General features: G+C 29.9%; 2 protein-coding genes and 1 long non-coding RNA gene across 4 annotated transcripts; 1 reads left to right on the top strand and 2 right to left on the bottom strand.

Moving 5' to 3' along the window:
* Positions 1–377: 377 nt before the first annotated feature.
* LOC109606342 (uncharacterized) lies at positions 378–9,543 on the bottom strand. Of its 2 annotated transcripts, XR_007548174.1 has the most exons (9): positions 9,464–9,543; positions 7,427–7,472; positions 7,187–7,365; positions 7,083–7,128; positions 6,526–6,998; positions 6,412–6,457; positions 5,838–6,270; positions 5,724–5,769; positions 378–5,581 (listed from the first exon to the last, which is right to left on the bottom strand). It is a non-coding gene; the product is annotated as an uncharacterized LOC109606342 (long non-coding RNA). The 2 variants fall into 2 exon arrangements; XR_007548175.1 differs by lacking the exon at positions 9,464–9,543 and adding an exon at positions 8,935–9,010 and having other exon boundaries at positions 7,187–7,472.
* Positions 9,544–11,304: 1,761 nt separating this feature from the next.
* LOC109594473 (sphingomyelin phosphodiesterase 4) lies at positions 11,305–14,969 on the top strand. Its single transcript, XM_020009694.2, has 10 exons — positions 11,305–11,615; positions 11,671–11,967; positions 12,027–12,129; positions 12,179–12,392; positions 12,447–12,660; positions 12,709–12,974; positions 13,030–13,222; positions 13,277–13,849; positions 14,165–14,374; positions 14,434–14,969. The coding sequence occupies exons 1-10, from the start codon at positions 11,472–11,474 to the stop codon at positions 14,803–14,805; spliced, it is 2,586 nt and encodes an 861-aa protein (XP_019865253.2). The 5' UTR covers positions 11,305–11,471; the 3' UTR covers positions 14,806–14,969.
* A 908-nt stretch (positions 14,970–15,877) lies between these two features.
* LOC109594457 (uncharacterized) lies at positions 15,878–16,447 on the bottom strand. The gene is made up of 2 exons (XM_020009677.2): positions 16,056–16,447; positions 15,878–16,004 (listed from the first exon to the last, which is right to left on the bottom strand). Exons 1-2 carry the CDS (start codon positions 16,308–16,310, stop codon positions 15,951–15,953), a joined length of 309 nt encoding a protein of 102 aa, XP_019865236.1. The 5' UTR covers positions 16,311–16,447; the 3' UTR covers positions 15,878–15,950.
* Between the last annotated feature and the right edge of the window lie 574 nt (positions 16,448–17,021).

The raw sequence follows: 17,021 nt of genomic DNA, 5'->3' as shown, positions 1-17,021 counted from the left end.
GAAGAGAGACGAAAAAGCAAGAGCCGAATACACTCGTTCGGCACGGTCGGAAATGCACGAGCCTACGCTAAGCGTAGGAGGAGAGTGGGGTCAACGTACGCCATCTGTCAATGTCTGTCATCTGAGAGAAACATTGAAATTGGTAATAAAAATTCCTTCATAGAAAACCTTAAATTGACTGTAATATTATAGAGTTTTTAGTGTTTTCGGTTGGTGAAAACAATTTCCCCAGACTTTTGACATGACTTAAAGATTAAGATCATGACAAATTGTTTTTTTAAAATTTATGTCATTTGTATGTATGTATGTACATTTATGTTTGTATTTGTTGGTGTATATTATTTTATGAATAGTAATGTTGGTTATTTAATGCGTTATAGGGTCTACATAGAACAATTGACGGACTACGTTCTGCGTTCTACGGATTACGTTCTACGAACAAAGTAACAATTGCGTTAAACGTCCTTCCGTCTTGCAGAGACAACGTATACATTGTACGGATTACGTTTCACGATCAACGCCAACAATTTTACACATATTAAAAGTTTATGCATTGTTAGACTCGCGATCTTTAAAAAACTTTTAGTGAAACACTTTTATGAATGATGCTTCCTTTAATAGTTCAAACAATAAGAATCATATATTTATAATGTTTGTCTCTTACAACACACAAAGTATTATACATTTAATTGGATATTGTTTAGATTTATTAAAAATATTTAATATACTATTAAATTACATTAAAAACAGAAAAAACAATATTATATTTATAGCAAGGTAAATACAGTTCCTATACTGAGGTTACAATCTACTTAAACCTAAACAACTATAAATACATCAAAAAACTTTTTGTAAATGTACTAACTAAAGAAGGAATATTGAAGATAAGTATTTAAGAACGCAAATTTCGAAGAGTATTTAATTTAATTTCAAAACCATATACCAAAGTTATGTAAAATTGTGGCCTTTCACGCTTACGGGCTTACGTTTTATGCAACGATACCGATGCGTTTTATTTAAACGTATTTTTGCAATTTGCGGTTTACAATATGTATTAAGTTTCAACGAATTGCTACGTTAATCATGGTATGACTTACGTTGTACGCTCTACGTTTTTGCGTTTCGTTTTACGTCATACGTATCTTTGCTAATGCGTTATACGGTCTACGTTATACGATTGACGGACTACGTTCTGCGTTATACGGATTACATTTTATGACCAAAGTAGCAATTTAACTCGCAAAATTTTAGAACCAAAGAATGAACATTTATGCTAATTGCGTCATACGTTCTACGTTACGTCTTACAGGGACTACGTCTACATTGTACGGATTACGCGTCACGATCAACGCCAACAATTTTACACATATTAAAAGTTTCCTTATTGTTAGGCTCGCGATTTTCAGAAACTTTTAGTGAAACATTTGTATGTGTGCTTATTAAATGATGCTTCCTTTAATAGTTAAACAATAAGAATCGAATATTTATATACATCTTAATTTTCGTCTCTTACAACCCTCAAAGTATTATACATCCAGTTGTTGTTTAAATGCATTGAAAATATTTTACATACTATTAAATTACATTAAAAAATATATAGAAAAAACAATATGATGTTTATAGCAAGCAAGTTACATGTAGCTCTTATACTAAGTTATAATTTACCAAAATCTAAACAACTATAAATTGATTAAAAAACCTTTTGTATATGTTTTAACTAAAGAAGGAATATTTAAGATAAGTACTTACGAACGCAAATTTTGAAGAGTATTTAATTTAATTTCAAAACAACATATCAAAGTTGAGTAAAATTGTGGCCTTTCACGCTTACGGGCTTACGTTTTATGCAACGATACCGATGCGTTTTATTTAAACGTATTTTTGCAATTTGCGGTTTACAAGATGTATTAAGTTTCTACGAATTGCTACGTTAATCATGGTATGACTTACGTTGTACGCTCTACGTTTTTGCGTTTCGTTTTACGTCATACGTATCTTTGCTAAGCGTTATACGGTCTACGTTATACGATTGACGGACTACGTTCTGCGTTATACGGATTACATTTTATGATCAAAGTAGCAATTTAACTCGCAAAATTTTAGAACCAAACAATGAACATTTATGCTAATTGCGTCATACGTTCTACGTTACGTCTTACAGGGACTACGTCTACATTGTACGGATTACGCGTCACGATCAACGCCAACAATTTTACACATATTAAAAGTTTCCTTATTGTTAGGCTCGCGATTTTCAGAAACTTTTAGTGAAACATTTGTGTGTGTGCTTATTAAATGATGCTTCCTTTAATAGTTAAACAATAAGAATCCAATATTTATATACATCTTAATTTTCGTCTCTCACAACCCTCAAAGTATTATACATCCAGTTGTTGTTTAAATGCATTGAAAATATTTTACATACTATTAAATTACATTAAAAATATATAGAAAAAACAATATGATGTTTATAGCAAGCAAGTTACATGCAGCTCTTATACTAAGTTATAATTTACCAAAATCTAAACAACTATAAATTGATTAAAAAACCTTTTGTATATGTTTTAACTAAAGAAGGAATATTTAAGATAAGTACTTACGAACGCAAATTTTGAAGAGTATTTAATTTAATTTCAAAACAACATATCAAAGTTGAGTAAAATTGTGGCCTTTCACGCTTACGGGCTTACGTTTTATGCAACGATACCGATGCGTTTTATTTAAACGTATTTTTGCAATTTGCGGTTTACAAGATGTATTAAGTTTCTACGAATTGCTACGTTAATCATGGTATGACTTACGTTGTACGCTCTACGTTTTTGCGTTTCGTTTTACGTCATACGTATCTTTGCTAAGCGTTATACGGTCTACGTTATACGATTGACGGACTACGTTCTGCGTTATACGGATTACATTTTATGACCAAAGTAGCAATTTAACTCGCAAAATTTTAGAACCAAAGAATGAACATCTATGCTAATTGCGTCATACGTTCTACGTTACGTCTTACAGGGACTACGTCTACATTGTACGGATTACGCGTCACGATCAACGCCAACAATTTTACACATATTAAAAGTTTCCTTATTGTTAGGCTCGCGATTTTCAGAAACTTTTAGTGAAACATTTGTGTGTGTGCTTATTAAATGATGCTTCCTTTAATAGTTAAACAATAAGAATCCAATATTTATATACATCTTAATTTTCGTCTCTTACAACCCTCAAAGTATTATACATCCAGTTGTTGTTTAAATGCATTGAAAATATTTTACATACTATTAAATTACATTAAAAATATATAGAAAAAACAATATGATGTTTATAGCAAGCAAGTTACATGCAGCTCTTATACTAAGTTATAATTTACCAAAATCTAAACAACTATAAATTGATTAAAAAACCTTTTGTATATGTTTTAACTAAAGAAGGAATATTTAAGATAAGTACTTACGAACGCAAATTTTGAAGAGTATTTAATTTAATTTCAAAACAACATATCAAAGTTGAGTAAAATTGTGGCCTTTCACGCTTACGGGCTTACGTTTTATGCAACGATACCGATGCGTTTTATTTAAACGTATTTTTGCAATTTGCGGTTTACAAGATGTATTAAGTTTCTACGAATTGCTACGTTAATCATGGTATGACTTACGTTGTACGCTCTACGTTTTTGCGTTTCGTTTTACGTCATACGTATCTTTGCTAAGCGTTATACGGTCTACGTTATACGATTGACGGACTACGTTCTGCGTTATACGGATTACATTTTATGACCAAAGTAGCAATTTAACTCGCAAAATTTTAGAACCAAAGAATGAACATTTATGCTAATTGCGTCATACGTTCTACGTTACGTCTTACAGGGACTACGTCTACATTGTACGGATTACGCGTCACGATCAACGCCAACAATTTTACACATATTAAAAGTTTCCTTATTGTTAGGCTCGCGATTTTCAGAAACTTTTAGTGAAACATTTGTGTGTGTGCTTATTAAATGATGCTTCCTTTAATAGTTAAACAATAAGAATCGAATATTTATATACATCTTAATTTTCGTCTCTTACAACCCTCAAAGTATTATACATCCAGTTGTTGTTTAAATGCATTGAAAATATTTTACATACTATTAAATTACATTAAAAAATATATAGAAAAAACAATATGATGTTTATAGCAAGCAAGTTACATGTAGCTCTTATACTAAGTTATAATTTACCAAAATCTAAACAACTATAAATAGATCAAAAAACCTTTTGTAAATGTTTTAACTAAAGAAGGAATATTTAAGATAAGTACTTAAGAACGCAAATTTTGAAGAATATTTAATTTAATTTCAAAACAACATATCAAAGTTGAGTAAAATTGTGGCCTTTCACGCTTACGGGCTTACGTTTTATGCAACGATACCGATGCGTTTTATTTAAACGTATTTTTGCAATTTGCGGTTTACAAGATGTATTAAGTTTCTACGAATTGCTACGTTAATCATGGTATGACTTACGTTGTACGCTCTACGTTTTTGCGTTTCGTTTTACGTCATACGTATCTTTGCTAAGCGTTATACGGTCTACGTTATACGATTGACGGACTACGTTCTGCGTTATACGGATTACATTTTATGACCAAAGTAGCAATTTAACTCGCAAAATTTTAGAAGCAAAGAATGAACATTTGTGCTAATTGCGTGATACGTTCTACGTTACGTCTTACAGGGACTACGTCTACATTGTACGGATTACGCGTCACGATCAATGCCAACAATTTTACACATATTAAAAGTTTACGATTTGTTAGGCTCGCGATCTTCAGAAACTTTTAGTGAAACACTTGTGTATGTGTGTTTATTAAGTGATGCTTCCTTTAATAGTTAAAGCAATAAGAATCGAATATTTGTGTACGATTACAGTTGATACAATTTAAATTTTGACAGTATATACATAATTGGTGTAATCGGCGCGAAAGCTAACCGAATAAGTGACCTTAAAAATTATTGACACCACAGTGGTGTCAGTTGTGGGTAGACATACTCTAGATGCGACCATGGACTTGCGCCTCTTGTTAGTATCAGCGAGAATACAAATAGAAAATCTTCTCTAAATATTTTAACTAAAGAAAGAACATTGGAAAGGACTATTTAACAACGCAAATTTTTATGAGCAACAAACTCAATTTTCGAAACTGCTAAACTACTTATCCTTTAAGATGACTAATAACAAGATTGAGAATCCAGTTCAATATTAAAGTGCTCATTTTGGAATCGCGACTCCACTTATACAAGTAAAGTATCAACTATTTTCAGTGGACCTCTTCAATGTCAGGTTTGACGCACTGCTGCCGCAAAGCTGCCTAGTAGAGCTTAATAGTTCTATGACCAAGACTCCGGGTCAGAACCCAATTGCAAGAGTGACTGGAAATCGTTTTCTTTTTACTTATCCAAGAAAAGTATTAATTAACTATTTTTAATAATTTATATTCAAAAAACTTTTATTTAATTTAGTTATTTTTAAAAATGTCCTTTTAATAGTTAAAACATTGAGAGTCGATTACTTATTTATATCCCTAACGGCTTTGGTATGTTCTGTAAGATTAGAATAAAAATGTTACTTCAATAAATCAATCAGTAAATATTAATTTGTTCTATATTTATTTATATCCCTAACGGCTTTAACATACAGATTGAATTTAGGGTAACAAAACCTGCAATATGTAGAAAAACTTACTTTGCGATGCCAGTTGGTTGATTAATTAGTCTTGTTCAAAATTCACCTAAAATCATTCACAAATAATCAATTAAAATCACTATTTACTTGAAAATTAATATTATTATATATTACCAATAAATGTCATATATCTGTTCCTTTATTGTTTCCTAACGATACCGGTGATTGATCATCATAATTTAGATGTGTTCGTAGACTTCACGAAAACTTTTTGTACATCTCTTTCCAGTATCCAGTCACCGAGGTATTATATAGGGATGACAACAAGATAAGATTGAGAATTCATCTCAATATTAAAGTGCACATTTTGGACTCGCTACTCCACTTATCCAAGTAAAGTATCAACTATTTTCAGTGGACCCCGTCAATGTCAGGTCTGACGCACTGCTGCCGCAAAGCTGCCTAGTAGAGCTTAATAGTTCTATGACCAAGACTCCGGGTCAGAACCCAATTGCATGGGGGACTGAAAATCGTTTTCTCTTTACTTATCCAAGTAAAGTATTGAGGGTCAATTACTTATTTATGTCCCTAACGGCTTTGGTAGGTTCTGTAAGATTAGAAAAAAATATTGCTTCAATAAATCAATCAATAAACATTAATTTGTTCAATACTTATTTATATCCATAATTACTTTGACCTACAGATTGAATTTAGGGTGGCAAAACCTGTAATATGTAAAAAAACTTACTTTGTGATGCCAGTTGATTGATAAACCAGTCTTGTTCGGGACCCACCTGAAATCATCCACAAATAATCAATTAAAATCTCTATTTACTTGAATATCAATATTATTTTTTATTACCATTAATATTTTATCTTTGTTCCTTTATCGTTTTTCCAATGAAGCCAGTAATTGATCATAATAATTTAGATGCGTCCGTGGACTTCACGAAAACTTTTTATGAATCTTTTTCCATTGTCTAGTCAGTGAGGTATTATATGGGGATGACTAACAACAAGATTGAGAATCCAGCTCAATATTAAAGTGCACATTTTGGACTCGCGACTCCACTTATCCAAGTAAAGTATCAACTATTTTCAGTGGACCCCGTCAATGTCAGGTCTGACGCACTGCTGCCGCAAAGCTGCCTAGTAGAGCTTAATAGTTCTATGACCAAGACTCCGGGTCAGAACCCAATTGCATGGGACACTGAAAATCGTTTTCTCTCTACTTATCTAAGCAAAGTTATTTTAAAAAATGTCCTTTTACTGGTTAAAACATTTAGGGTCGATTAGTTATTTATATTCTTATATCCCTAACGGCTTTGGTATGTTCTGTAAGATTAGAAAAAAATATTGTTTCAATAAATTAATCAACATTTTACGGTAACAAAACATGTAATATGCATAAAAACTTACTTTGCGATACCAGTTGGTTTGTTAACTGGTCTTGTTCAGGACCCACCTGAAATTATTCACAAATAATCAATTAAAATTACTATTTACATGAAAATCATTATTACCTCTGTTCTTTTATTATTTTTCCAATGATATCAGTGATTGATCATCATAATATAAATGCATTCGTGGTAACTTTTTGCGCATCTTTTTTCAGTGTCCAATTAGCGAGAAAATAAATAGAGATCAAGACTCCGGGTCAGAACCCAATTGCATGAGGGAACTGAATATCGTTTTCTCTTTGCTTATCCAAGTATTACATATTTTTAATAATTTTTTATAAATTTCCTTTTAATGGTTAAAACATTGAGAGTTCATTGCTTGTTGTATTCCTAACGGCTTTGGTACGTCCTATAATAATAAAAAAGCATCATAACCAAGATATCCATAAAAACTATAAATTTTTATATGATTTAAAATGCGTATATAAAAAATATAATTGAAACAAGTAACAAATGTCCCAATAAGAGAAGAGAACCTGCGTTTTTTAAAAGTAAAAAGCACGACATTTTAATTCAGCTTATTACGAGCATCATTTTTCAACTTTAGTTATACAAACAATACTCAATCAGATTCAATTTATTTTTTTATTTTAAATAAAATAACTAGAGTATGTAATTATTTATCAAACAAATTAATTCAATGTAAAGTGCATTGGGTTAAATTTGTACAGGAGACAAGTCCGCAATAGGCCCTTATTTATTCGAATATATATAATAATACTTTTGAAACCTCACGATGGTTCTAAATTATGTAAAGAAAACAATATCAAACAGCACCATAAAATATCCAAAAATACAATTAGTGAGTGAATCTGAGAAAAAAGTGGACAAGAAAGTGAATCCCTAGGAAAAAACACACATTCATGTGAAAATGAAAAACGTCTTTCCGATGGACTGTTACCTTGGATGTGGATTTGAATTGTCAAGAAAATAAATGTTATTGCTTGTTCAACAATTTGTCAAAGAAAATGATTTGCAAACTCCCTCTAAAGATGGAGTACCTGGAGAAGACTGGTTTTTAAGATTTAAAAAAAGGAACCACTTATCCTTAAAGAAGTGGTGTAAAAGTTGCTAATTACGATTATTTCTTGATAAAAACATGAACTGTAGTATTTGTAAATGCGATTTTCTCCGTTACATAGACAAAAAACGTGGATTCAGTGCATTAATTGCATGAACTGAGTTTGCGGAAATTGCAACAAAGCATAATAAGAAGCAATATTAATGTGAGAGATGTCTTTTTGATGATTGAATAAAAATTTTAATTTTTATTTTTATGTTATTTTATTACTGATAATAATTATATATTATATTCATTTATATTAATATATATAATATTATTCCTTGTTTAATAATAATAATTGTCATGGCACACCTTATCAAAATGTTTCAAAAATAACTAAATGCCCCAAGTTGGGCCAGAGATTATAAAAAATGCACAGCTTACTTGATCAGCACAACTTTGTCGCCATCTTAATCCTACTCTAACATTTATTAACATTAACATGTATTGCGTGATCATGAGCAAGCGCTTGATGATTAGAAATATTCGTTCATAGAAACAGTTCTAATAATTTTGTCTCAGTTCAGACACAATAATTTCTTAATAAATTTGGTAAAAAAGAATCCTTAAACCGTTGAAGTATTTGTGTCAAAGTTAGTACATTTGTTTTTTAAACATATTTAGATATTAATTTGTATTTAAGAGTTACTTACACCAGTTCCAAATATTGAAATGCATAGGTAACGTTAAAATTACATATTTCAATTGATTTGAATCATATATTTTTAATTAATTAATATATACTTACAATATTAACCACAAGCTTAATAATTGTCACTGCTCAGTTTATCTAAATGCTTCAAAATGAACTAAATGGTCCGAGTTGGGACCCAGATTAAAAAAATGCACAGCTTACTAGATCAGCATAACTCTGCTGTAATCTTCATCCTTTTCTAACATTCATTAACATGTATTTTTCTCTCTGTCACTCTTATTCGAACAAATGCAAAATTCGAATTTTGAGTCGAATAGTATTGAATTGGTAAAAAAATGTGGTAAAAAGCAACAACTGTTTAGGAACATGCGCGTGATGATTAAAAAAAATTCGTTCCTAGAAACAGTTTTTATAAATTTGTGTTAGTTCAGAACATAATAATTTCTTAATAAATTTGGTAACAAAGAATCCTTAAGTCGTTCAAGTTTTGTGCCAAAGTTAGTACATTTGTTTTTTAAACGCATTTAGATGTTAATTGCATATTCCAATTGATTTCTTTATATATAACACGCAATTTTTATACGTATAATCATATATTTTTAATTAATTAATATATACTTACAATATTAACTCCAAGATTAATAATTGTCACTGCACAACTTATCGAAATGCTTCAAAATGTACTAAATGCCCCGAGTTGAGACCCAGATTAAAAAAAATGCACAGCTTACTTGATCGGCACAATTATGTTGTAATCTTCATCCTTCTCTAACATTCTTTAACGTGTATTTTTCTCTCTGTCACTCTTACACGAACAAATGCAAAATTCGAATTTTGAGTAGAGTAGTATCCAATACAAATAATAATGTTTATGTATATTACGTTTGTTTAAGAAATGGTACAAATCATCAATTGTTCATGAACAAACGCTTGATGGCTGTCATAAGTATTATAATAATGAATTAATATAATTATTGATTAGAAAAATGAAAACTGAAATAAAAATTTCGATTAAAAGAACCGATTTTATATTAAGAAGGAATTGTTTTTAAATTATTAAAATCTTTGTTTAAAAATCTAAATAATTATTTTTCTTAAAGACAAACTTCAATCAGATTTTCTTCATTGTTGAACCTAAATTGTTCGTGATTATTATTAGGCTCTACCAGGCAGATCAGAAGGGGTGCTCTGAAAATAGTTGATATTCTCCATGGATAAGTAAAATGGCGAGTCGAAAATCTGCGGATCAATATTAAGTTAGAACTCCAATCTTCTTATAAGACTTATTAAAGAATCAGCACTTTTACAGTTTCCTGAGTTTAATTCTCATGAAAATTTGCGTTATTAAATAGTCAGTTCTCCGAAATGTTCCTTCTTTGTCCATGTCCATGGATGCATCTATAATGTAGTATAATGACCAACCATTAGAACCATTGGAAAGACGATAAGAGTATATGGAAAGGAAAAGATAATTATAATTATTTATTAACCTATCATTTTAAGTACATTGTTACATTAAATTTGTATATTTGTGAACATATTAATATGTTTCTTATTAAGTAAAAATTGAGATTTTCAGAAATTGTTTATTTTTGTATGGTTTTTAGGTAATCTAACCAAATATTCACTTTCACCTTAAATAATTATAAGTACACTGCATGTTTTTTTTTTTATTTTTCATTAAATTAACTTCTTTATCTCTGGGAAATTCCTCAATTTACAAACATTATATACTCATATTTTATTAAATTGTTAATAATAGGATGAGAGTGTAGGATCGCCTTCACTCAGAGATGATTCCTATGTTTCAAAATAAATAAAATTGAATTTATAAATCTAAATTATGAATAATTAATTGTGTGTATAAGTGTAGTATTTGCCATCTATTAAACATAATTATTGTTGTAAATAAATTGTATTTTAATTGTAAAGCTTCTCATAGGATTTTCCTATCCTGTCCTATCTGAAAATCAAAAACAAGTGTTAAAGAAAAATATTTATTTTCTATTTCTTTTATTTAATATATATTTAAGAAAAACCTTTCTTGATTGTCGTAACATTTTGTATTATGCTTATTTTAATTAACAGTTTCATATTGAAAAATTCAATCATGACTAAGTGGTAATTAAAAGTAATAAATATAATTAATTAAAATCTATTTTCTTTAAATTTGAATTGAACATACCTCAAAAAAGTAATGTTACATTTAATTAAAATTAAATTCTACCTCAAAAACTAAGCAATAATATAAAAGATACATGTAAACAAAGCATATTTAAATTCAAGAAGCACATGAGTGTAAGAAAACCCACCTCCCTATATTTTCAGTTTTAAAATTATTATAGGAAGTGTGCCAAAATTAAACGAACAGGATGTTCTCGATTCCTAGTTTATTCCTGTTGATGACAGTTGGTTTGCCTATATTAATCCCTAGAAGCAGAAGAAGAAGAATTCGTAATGTTGTTTCACTCTTACCTGATATTAGTTAAATAGTACTTTCTCCTTTTAATAATAATAATTTAAAATATCAAAATACAGCTTTTAAAAAATTTCAACTGTTATCATGAAACTTCATTTTAACTATACTCATTTGCTTTTGTCAAATTTCACTGTACATTTAACTTCAAATCATGGACTACAGAACTCCAAAAAAATACAGTATTTTATTTTTTTTTACATTGGCAATAGATTGGCTTGAAGAGCTTATTGGTTATGATTTGATTTCAAAAATTCCAGTTTTTACAATGTATTCAAAAGAAAAAGATGGTTTTATGGTAACTATTCGACCGTTGATCACTTTCTACAGCCTAACCCAATTGCAAATTTTAGAAAGGTGTACGTCACGCTTTGGATCTGCCTCTTTTTAAAAAATGTGCGGAATTAACTGTTTTATTAGACAGAGGCAATATTTTGGAACTGCACAATTTCTTTCCCATTTTAATAAACCACATATTTGGTCCCCAAGGCAATTTAGGTTGGGAGTTAAGAACTACTGATGAAAATGACTGTGATAACTTTCGACAGTTGCACCAGTTCTTATCACCCCACGGACCAGTTTTCAAACTTATTTACACGTTATTAAAAGATCCCGCAATAAAGTATGATTTTTCTTTGTCGTTTTTGCCAGTAAGTGAACAAATAATTTAAACCTAATGTTAGTGATAGTCATTATTTAATATTTGTAGACAAGGATACGGCAATTTCTTGAACACTCACAAAATCATCCTTTTTACTCAGATTTGGTGCACATAAATCCTCAAACTAAAGAAGTTGTAGCTCTTCTATTAAGTAAGATATCAAATAAATTTTGTAAATTTATCAAAATGATGTATTTTAGATCCTTTTGATTATTACATGTTTCACTTTGCCTACCATTTAATAAACCCATGGCATCAGAGAGTGTCCTCAGATAAATCCTGGAAAACAGTATACTATGAATTATGTTGTGACTATATTTTATATTTCCTTCCCACTGAACCAGGAGCTAATATCCTTCCAAATATTCAGTATGTGGGTAAAAATCCATTGCCCAACCTACAACCTAACATAAAGTAAGTATAATTATATATTACCATTGCTTTGCCAGTTGCTAACAATTTTATTAGTCATATACCACAACCTGGAACTGGTTTAATAAACCGATCAGTTTTAACAAAAGGTGCTGATGAAACACTTCATAAAAACTTGGAAAAACACCCTAGAAATGAAATATGGAGAAGTGAAACTGTTTTAACTGTGTTTATTGACATTTGGCTGAACAATGATCAAGTTACAAAACAAACCAATGACCTGGATGCTTCATTAAATGGCACATTTAGAGTAAGTAGTCCTCCATTTGTATCTGCAACTATTAATTATTAATTGCAGCTTAATGAACTGCCCACATCTGAATACATAAGGATTTTAAGGGTCTTGATCAAGCAACTGCATGCATTTTCAGCAAGTGCAAAGGCTGATGACACTAATTTATGTGAACTGAAAAAAATTGCCATTCCAATGGTCCAAGGAAAATTTTACATATTTCTAAGGAATCTGATACACAAATGGCCACTGGATGGTTCATTTAGACTTGTATTAGAATTATGGCTTACTTACATTCAACCTTGGAGGTATCCACCAACAAATCTAGTCAGGTATGCTTTAGAATCTTTTTTTTTGTAGTACATTTGAATAAAGTGTTGGTTGAAGGTTGAGAGAACGAAATGTGGAAGTTGATGATCTAACAAGTAATGGAAATCATTTTTGTGATAGAGAATATTTGCCATTCATTGCTGAAAATTTATTGGCTTATGTGGTCATTTTCCAACAGTTATTGCCAAGATTCACCAGAGTAGATCTAGTGAGTCCAAAAATGTCTTTGATGCTGTATAGAATTGCCAAAGTAAGTGAGGTGTACAAAAACTCATTACATCAATTTAACTAAATATTTTTGCAGGTGTTTGACCAACCGAATTTGGCTACCTTCCTGAAAGAAATTGAAAGTTGTGTTGAAAACAATCACAGCCCAACACATTACAAATACAATTCACATTGGGCGAGTAGCCTTCCCCCTTTGTCGCCCACCAGCAACTGGTCGTCAAACACGTCAAGTTACGTCAATAAACCCAATTCAGTGTCACCGAGAGCTTTAAGAATCGATGTAAACGGCACATCATTCCTCAACAACAGCATTCAAAGCGAGAAACGGTGGCATCCGATAGTACGACAGAAAATATTCGAGTTGGAGGGGCCAAATTTTTGTTACAAGGCGCTGTTTATGTCACCTCCGGCCGCTGAAGTTTACGATCTTATTTATCATATTAAAAGGAACATAGTGATGGCGCAAGATTTACTTAGGCAGAAGCAACAGGAAGAGGCGCAGTTGACCAACGGGTTTTGGGCTTCTTTGAAGAGTTTGTGGAACCCTCCATGTTTGGCTGATGAGTTCACCATGGTGGAAAGAACGAAGGTTCCATCCTATTTGGAAGTTTCTTTGCAAAATTTAAAGGATATTTTCCAAATTAATGAGGTAATATAAGCCCACAATTTTAAAATAAAACATTTCAAAAATAGGTGGTCAAAATTTGAGGCTTTTTATCATTTCATACCTACTTGATTTTGTATTGTATGATCTTCAAACATTAAAACTGAAATTTTCTAAATTGTACAAAAAATATAAAATACTTATTAATTTTAAAAATAATATTCAATGCTGAGAAAGGTGAGAAAGAAAATTTTATATTGGATTTTCTTCATTATTGGACGTGTTTTACCTGCCCTTAAATTTGGCCACCTATTCTAGACAACTTATATATGAACAAGAGTTGACTGTAGTTTTGTTCAGGAATGTGAAAGAGAACTAGAACAGCCATCTGTAACAAACAGTGGTATTGAATTTACTCAAGACTATAAGTTTCTTACTCCAGAGAAAGTTAGAAGCAGAATTAAGAACATTAAATATGATGGTGATCCTGATTTACATCCCATTAGATCTAATGAAAATGTATTTTTAGTACGGATTTTATATCAACTTTCCTTAAAAATTAACAAAGAGGTTAGTAACTTATCTATGAACATTCTCAATTACTTATAATATTATTTCTCTACTTCTAGTTTGGACCAACATTTTACCGATTATATCACACGCCTACATTCACGGGCAGATTTGCCAGACAGTTCTTGTGTCCGCCCATTACAGTGTACAAATACGATAAAACGTTGCCAGGATCTCCAAGAGTCAGCTCAAACTTACCTCCAAGGATTAGTCTGAGAAATATGGCGGGATACCGATTCTTAACTTACCTTATACTGGGAGCACTTTGTGCCTTAATTATGGACATCAGCATTCCCCTATATCTATTTTTGGTCTTGCTATCAGTTTTCATTTATAAATGTATTAAGGCGATACCTAGCTCTTGCACGTCAGTAAACCACAATTATCCCACTCAAGGATTTGGGAATATTAGCTTTAACGACTCATTTTAACAAATGGTATATAATGGTAATTATTATGTAAGGCGTGTCTCAAAATGGTAATTATTATACAATTATTGAATCTATTTAATTCACAAAATTGATGAGTGAAATCGATTGTTTTTTGTTTTCATATTTATAATGATTTATTAAATAAACATATAAATATCAATAAATGAGTTTTATTCTATTGTTTACAATTTTTATTTGTTTATAAAAACAATTTTTTAATGACGTTCAAAGTTAAGAAGATCGGTTCAAAATATTTAACTTTTTATTTAAACTAAACTATGGTTACATCAAATGATTAAATACATAAAAATTATGGTAATAGTGCTCCCAAATTTATCATTTTTATTGATTAATTAAATAATTATACAAATATTAAGAAATGAGTTTTATTTTATCGTTGTATATTTGTTTGAGAATGTTAGCTTCTCCATGTATTGTATAAAAAACCATCGAACTTTCTTCAAATAAAACAGAAATATCTTCAAGTACTACTATAATAATCAAAAATAATAAATAGAACTTATTTATAAATTTTGTAAAGAATATTAAAAGCTTAAGAAGTTACAAGACTTCCACTTTATCAAAAAATTTCTGAAATTTAAATTTGAGTGGTTGTACTAAAGAAATTAATTCATACTTTTTTTATACATGTTCAAATTATAATTTTTCATGTAACCTAAAATATGGAGAAATTGTTAAATTCATTAAAAATGTCGTACTAGCCTTCTCAAATTTAAAAAGAATCATGTTTAAATATTTAAAATTTTAAGAAATTTTACTGTTTTAAAATTTTTAAATATAAACAATTATTTAATGACGATTAAAGTTTAAAATATAATTTTTCTTTTCAATTAAACAATGGTTACATAAAATTGTTAAATAAACAAAGAAGTTATATGTTTCCAAAATTAACAGGAAAAGAATGAGAATATAAATTGACGGACAATTTAAATTTTCAAAATTTTTTAGTTCCTTCAAAAATTAAATTGTTTTTATAAATATTATTTTAGGGTCACAAAAGTTTTTAGCATAATTAATTACATTGCTATTGACTATAAATAATAAAATGTGATTTATGAATACTTCTTTATTATACAACAATTACAAACTGCTAAAATCAAATAAATTAAATTATACTAATAATTCTAATTCTTCTTTAGGAATTTACTTTCAGCTTCATCCACAACGTCATTGCCACTCTTAAATATAATCGGATAATAATAAATGTAAATTAAAACAATCTCACTTACGTCTTCTCTCTCAGATTCTGAGGAAACATCTAAAGAATCACTTTCCTCGTTAGTTCTTGCTTCCTCTTCCTCAAGTTCCTTTAATTCTTGTTCGATATTATTTATATAATTTTGAAAGTGTTCTTTGTGCTCCTCGGCACAGTTACGCAACAATAGCTTCAACATGTCCCGTTCAAGTTTCATGTTTTCCTTTTCAAAGTTGTAGTACTCTTGAAAAAATCTGAGTAAATTTTCTCTATCTCCGAAGTTCATCATGCAATCGAATTATTTTGTCATTAACTGTGACGTTTCTAAGATGTGAAATTTCCAAGGTGACTATATATTTCAACAGAAAATTTGACAAATATTCATTTTATAATAAATAAATAACACAGTAATCACAACTGTAGCGATTCTGGAAGAGAAATTTATACGACGGTAAAGTAAATATTGATTTCGTACTGAAAATTACCAGTAACTATGACACAACCCATTTTTAAGAGATTTTGACAGTAACACTGGGTTATTATTTTTAAGTGGCAGCGATATAGTTAAGTTATGAATACAATAACGCAGATGTAGGTATAACTTTATAGTGGACATTACAGCTTCACTGAAAAAATATCATCAATCCGGAAAGTACACCGTTTCGCACTTTCTTCGGCCATTAATCAAAAACGAGCCAACACTAATACCTGTGACCAAATGCATTTCTCTTTTCACCCTTAATATTCCAACTCCCTATTATACAGCTCTCATTGTTATGATTTTAATATTGATTTAGTTAAATTTGATGAGGAACTTAAAACAACAAATATATTTTATTAAAAAATATAATTTTTAAATCTTAATATTTGTTGAGATTTCATAATATTAGAAAGGCTGTGTAATATAAAAATCCATTGTGTAAATAACAACCAAATCCATGAACTAATCGTAAATAAATTAATTTATTACAATTCACCTTTAGTCTAATAAAACAATGTG

The sequence above is a fragment of the Aethina tumida genome, chromosome 5 (assembly GCF_024364675.1).
Source record: "Aethina tumida isolate Nest 87 chromosome 5, icAetTumi1.1, whole genome shotgun sequence".
In the NCBI taxonomy this organism is placed as follows: domain Eukaryota; kingdom Metazoa; phylum Arthropoda; class Insecta; order Coleoptera; family Nitidulidae; genus Aethina; species Aethina tumida.
The sequence above is the reverse complement of the archived record's forward strand: the minus strand, read 5'-3'. Positions and strand labels throughout refer to the sequence as shown.

Coding starts and splice junctions, on each gene's coding strand:
- LOC109594473 (XM_020009694.2), top strand. CDS start 11,472: ATGGACTACAGAACTCCAAAAAAATACAGTATTTTATTTTTTTTTACA. Junction 13,850..14,164: donor ATATTTTCCAAATTAATGAG/GTAATATAAGCC, acceptor AGTTTTGTTCAG/GAATGTGAAAGAGAACTAGA. Junction 14,375..14,433: donor CCTTAAAAATTAACAAAGAG/GTTAGTAACTTA, acceptor CTCTACTTCTAG/TTTGGACCAACATTTTACCG.
- LOC109594457 (XM_020009677.2), bottom strand. CDS start 16,310: ATGATGAACTTCGGAGATAGAGAAAATTTACTCAGATTTTTTCAAGAG. Junction 16,005..16,055: donor CAGAATCTGAGAGAGAAGAC/GTAAGTGAGATT, acceptor ATTATATTTAAG/AGTGGCAATGACGTTGTGGA.